This window comes from Solea senegalensis, unplaced genomic scaffold (assembly GCF_019176455.1).
Source record: "Solea senegalensis isolate Sse05_10M unplaced genomic scaffold, IFAPA_SoseM_1 scf7180000015132, whole genome shotgun sequence".
Taxonomy (NCBI): domain Eukaryota; kingdom Metazoa; phylum Chordata; class Actinopteri; order Pleuronectiformes; family Soleidae; genus Solea; species Solea senegalensis.
In genome coordinates, this window is record NW_025321234.1 from 5,001 (window position 1) to 10,343 (window position 5,343).

Below are 5,343 nucleotides of genomic sequence, written 5' to 3' on the forward strand. Positions count from 1 at the left end.
ATCGGAGACACCTTCAGGTACTTTGACCGTAATAACAAATGTGCTGTTTCTGCTTTGCTAAGTTTATTGTAAAATCCAGGATTACTGATCACTTCATCCTCGGTTTATGTCACATGTAGACCAAGCCGGATTTTATTTTATTTTACAGAAAATCCCCCAGCGCTTAGGATTTATTCCTAATAGACATATATATTTTAACATGCGTAGACTTTTAAACATTATTTACAGTTACTCCACTTAATAGAAGACTTTTTAAATGCCGAAAAGGCTTTTTATCAAAGGAATCATACATCATAATATATGCTGTCTGTTATTTATAGAGATGTATCTGTGTCTGAATTCATGGCACGTTCACCTGCACCTCACCTTGTGTCCCACAGATGGAAAGGAGAGAACGTATCCACGACAGAGGTGTCGGAGGTTGTCGGTCTTCTCGAGTTTATCAAAGAGGCCAGTGTGTATGGCGTCACAGTCCCAGGTCAGTGCTGCGACACATGAACACGCGCGCGTGTGTTTTCATGGCATCTTGTGACGCCAGTCATTTCAAAATGGTGACAAAAAGTCATTCCTTGTTTAACTGAAGCAGTTTTTCATCCGAATGAAACATCACAGGCGAGTATCATCCCGCTAGTGTCATGTAGAGTATAATTTGAACTTGCTTCAATTTATATTATACAAATAGTTCACATTAGGAATTTGTTATTCTGCCTCTGTTGTTTCAGCTTCATTGGTACAAAAATAATGTGACTCTAGGCTGGAGTGGTTCTTTTGTAATGTACTCGTTTCATGTTGTTATTTTGCTTGTCCATGTTTAAATCAGTACATTATTAGGTTACTAGAAAACATTGTTATTGTAAAAGCCCCCTCAGTCACTTCATCCTGGTGCAGTGTGGGGGTACATTCAGTACCAGCTGGAAGCAGGAAGTGTGGCAGTAAGCGTTCTATTGTTCGTTCCATCTGTTTGTGCAGGACGTTAGGGTCGAGCAGGGATGGCTGCTATTGTGTTACAACACGATCACAAATTAAATGGACCACAACTCTTCAACCATTTGGCACGAGCACTTCCTGCCTATGCCTGGCCACGGTTTCTCAGAGTGCAGGTAAGAGACATGCAGCTGTTCTGTGACGTCATGCATGTTTTAATGTCTCAACCACATCCTCTTGTCTTCTCTTTAGGATGAGATGGACCTTCTATGACTTAGGTTGATGTACAATACATTATATTATTATTATTATATATTTTATTCTGGACAATTGTGACTCCTCATGGTTTATTCTTTTTCTGATTGAAGTGCAGATGTTTGCACACCAGCGTTGAGCGCTCTAAGACAGCAAGTGCAAGCTCAACTTCCTCTAAAATGTCAAATATGTAGTTTTGTATTTACATTTCAATACTAAGCGTGTGTTAGGACTCCATTAGAAAATGTCACTAGTGCGTTCAGAATCAGCCGTTTATCACGGATGACGTAAGTCACTGCGGTGAGCTCGACGGTGATGGGACAAATGTGGCAAAAATGACACTTCCACTGAAGCTCAGCTTCTCTGGGAGTCAATGGAGCAGTGGGTGGGCTTGGACGCTGGGGTTCTGCATGTTTCTATTTTTTGTTTTATGTTTTGCAACTTCTTGTACCCTTTGCTTTGTTTTACTTTACCAGGTCAAGTTGACTTGACTTGTTATGAACAGGAGAGGCAAAGTTTTGTCTCTCTGTGAGACTCTCTCTTTTGCAGCACTGAGTCTTGCTGCCTTCTTTTTGGCCTTTGGTTTTAAGCCTGAAACGAGTGCACACATGCTTGTACCTCCGCCCCTGTGAATATGAAAAGATGTCCGACCATGTACATAGCAGACTTTTTTCCCCCTTCATCATATTCATTAATTGAACAACTTGCATTCAACTCATTTTATTCACCTGTGTCTCTGTGTTTGTTTTCAGACCTCTCTGGATGTGACTGAGACCTTCAAGCAGAAAAAGATGCAGCTGGTCCAGGAAGGTTTTAATGTGGATATCATCAGGGACCCTCTCTTCTACTTAGATATCTCTCAGAAGGATTATATCATTATGACTGGATCTGTGTATCAAGATATTGTGTCAGGAAAGATTAATTTATAAGCATGTTCAGTCAGGAGAATGATCCTCTGTATCATGGTCACATTTCTGAGATCATTAACATCCAGTCACAAGTGTTCACCTCACATTTCAAGTGTATACGTGACCACATTCCGTCTGTCTCCTCAGTCTGATGTCCTGACCTGCTGCAGTTTCACAGGGAACTTAAAGTATTTTTACACTTCTCAGGGTCCGTATCAGTTTATTTGTAACCACTGTTACAACAATTAGGTGGTAGTTCAGGTTTTGTGTGTGTGTGTGTGTGGGGTTCACATAGTCTGTGTGCACCCTCCGAGTGGGACCTGACGTGTGTGTCACTTTGTAAACCACTCACTCTCCCACACCAACGTCCACACACGACAAACACTAACCTGTGTGAGAGTGTGTGGAATACACAGCGACACAAACCTCAGGCTCTCACAAGTGCTGCTGTGATTTTTAATGACACTATTATAAAGAAAGATATTACGATCTCTCTCTCTCTATCTCCATCTCATTCTCTGTTGTCGTAGTTTGCACATCTCCAACAACTGGTTAGCAATTCTACCAATAACTGTATTTAATATAGAGTTGTACTTATTTATGGTGAATGGTTTGTATTTATAGATGACAACTCACGCTACAGTTCATTCACCCATTCACACACATTCACTGGGGCAGTGAATTTTCAATCCCTCTTTCTTACTGTCTTGCCCAAAGACACATCGGCATGTACCACTGAGCTACCATACCACCGTAATAATATATGAACAGTTATTATATTATGTAGTGCAGTTAATATACAGTATTTGGTTATTATTTTTCATGAGCCTACATGATTTTACATTCATTGTTTTTATCTGTAACTATGGTTCTATGAATCCTGGGTGACTGCCAGAGCGTCTGGACTCTGGAATCCTTGTGGTCTTGATAGTCTAGGAACTGGTCCTCAGGTTTTACATCACAGCACACAGTTGAGTTTTTGTTCAAAAGTTCAAATGTGTTATTTTGTCTCGTTGATGTTTGAAATACTTTGTTCAGATTTACCTCACTGATGTAATGAACTGAACACACACACACACACACACACACACATGATTTTCTCTATGGATTTTGGTGTGGTAGAGTGAGTGGTTCCGTTTCCAGTCAGATAATGTTGTCTAGTAGTGAGATAAGTTTTTTAAGTAAAAGTATCTCCGGCTGCTTCTCAGCACACAGTGTTGTCAGCCTTGATTATGTCAGTATAGAAACACACTGATGGTACTTTCCACTACATGGTAGCGGCACGGCACGGCACGGCGTGGCTTTGCATGTGTTTCTTATTTGCTTTTCCTTTAGCGATAGTACCTGGTACTTTTTAGTACCTGGTCTGGTTCCAAGCGAGCTGAGCCGTTACTGTGCGTGACGTCATCATACTGCTGTACACTGATTGGTCAGAGTGCTCTTGAAGAGGCATGAGCAAGGTGTCTGACACAAGAATCAAACCGAACAGGTGTCTGTGCTCCGGTCATGGAGGAAGTACTCAACAAATCTTTTTAATAAACTGATTCTAATGATTCAGTTACACTGAAAACGACTGCTTTAGAAGTCACTGTGTCGCGCGTAAAACAGAGTCACAGCAGTTTCGAGTCGAGTCGAGCCATGCCGTGCCGTGTACTACCATGTAGTGGAAAAGCACCATAACTTGTTGTTTAAGCTATGGACAAGGAATATATCCTTAATGAATCAAGGGAGTTATTTATCTACTGCTCCCCCTCAGTATACCTTTATGTCCTTTATTAATGACCTACCATTACACTAATAATTAATATATGACCAATATTTGAACGGGTTTTATTTTGTGTGCTGACTTTAAACATTCTGGAGTCTTTTCTTAGGGATTATAAATGTGTGAACCCATTCATCTAAGTAGCATTAGTTAGCAAATCATGAATTAGTACAAGTTAACAGATGTAAACATAACTGATGACACGCCATAAATTTAAAACTTGGAAAAGTAAAATAAAATTGAATGTACATACAATAACTTTGATACTTGGAGTAAAATGAATAACACTGATGCTTTAAAGATGTTTTGTCACATCTTAAGAAGATGACATATTTATATAGACAACTTTTGTTTATACATTTTCATGTTTAGGAAAATAAAATATCAGTAGTTTTTTGTATTTACTTATTGTATAATATATAAGTGTGACAATATATAAACATGTAACAGGAACATTTTCAGCTTTTGTATTTCAGAGTTTTTCCTCTAATTTGTAATAAATAAACAAGTCACCGTGTTTAGTTATGTGCAGTCAAGTGCAGAGGTCTATGAACATGTGTTTATTTTTAAGCTCTAGTCAGAGTTGTATTTATTTGAATTGTTTGGATGAATGTCTGTGATGTGAAAATAAACTTGAGCCTTCTGTCTCAAAGAAAAGCTTTTCTTCAATTCTTTCCTTCAACAGCTCTGATCTGATATGAGCAGTGGCCCCTTTTTCACTGGATTCAGACATTTATTTATTTATTTTACAAATTACTTAAATACTTGAAATTCTTATTCATGACAATGAAACAAAAACTGGAAAATTCCTTGGTGAAATTTTGATTGCCTGCTTCTTTCTGCTGATTTTGGGTGGATTGAACCTTTAAAACTTGAAGCTTTTAAGGAGGGCCGACTTTGATAATATGAAGATGTTTGGAGGCCAAAGGTCACTTCACACATTTTTTAACAGTAACTCACATACAGATGCACTGTTTGATTAAAGTCAGTCGTCTATGACATTTTGGTCAAATTTTGGGCAACATACTAAACGATGATGTTTTAGTCACATTTTGGACGAAATACTATACTATGACTATTTTGGGTGATTTTGGACGACATACTATACTATGACTTTTTTGACTGATTTTGGACGACATAGTATACTATGACTTTTTTGACTGATTTTGGACAAAATACACGACATACTATGTCAAGGTAAGGCTGAACAGTTGGTGTAGTGGTTAGTGCTTTGCCTTTGGACCTTAAAGATTGGGGTTCAAGCCCTGGTTGTAACAAGAGTCTGATTGTCGACATACTATCCTATGACTGATTTTGGACGACATATGACTTTTTTGACGGATTTTGGACGACATACTATACTATGACTTTTTTGACTGGTTTTGGGCGACATATTATACTATGACTTTTTGACTGATTTTGGGCGACATACTATACTATGACTTTTTGGGTGATTCTGGGCGACATACTATACTACCCAACATTTTGTGA

General features: G+C 38.6%; 1 protein-coding gene and 1 pseudogene across 1 annotated transcript; both read left to right on the forward strand.

The window, feature by feature from the left end:
* LOC122761980 overlaps positions 1 to 498 on the forward strand; it is a 4,992-nt pseudogene extending 4,494 nt beyond the window's left edge.
* A 484-nt stretch (positions 499 to 982) lies between these two features.
* LOC122761981 (very long-chain acyl-CoA synthetase-like) lies at positions 983 to 2,576 on the forward strand. The gene is made up of 2 exons (XM_044017175.1): positions 983 to 1,100; positions 1,932 to 2,576. Exons 1-2 carry the CDS (start codon positions 990 to 992, stop codon positions 2,106 to 2,108), a joined length of 288 nt encoding a protein of 95 aa, XP_043873110.1. The 5' UTR covers positions 983 to 989; the 3' UTR covers positions 2,109 to 2,576.
* The last annotated feature ends 2,767 nt before the right edge of the window (positions 2,577 to 5,343 follow it).

Excerpts from the sequence above, each read along its gene's own strand:
- LOC122761981 (XM_044017175.1), top strand. The coding sequence starts at position 990 with ATGGCTGCTATTGTGTTACAACACGATCACAAATTAAATGGACCACAA. Across the intron at positions 1,101-1,931 it reads CACGGTTTCTCAGAGTGCAG|ACCTCTCTGGATGTGACTGA; the intron begins GTAAGAGACATG and ends GTTTGTTTTCAG.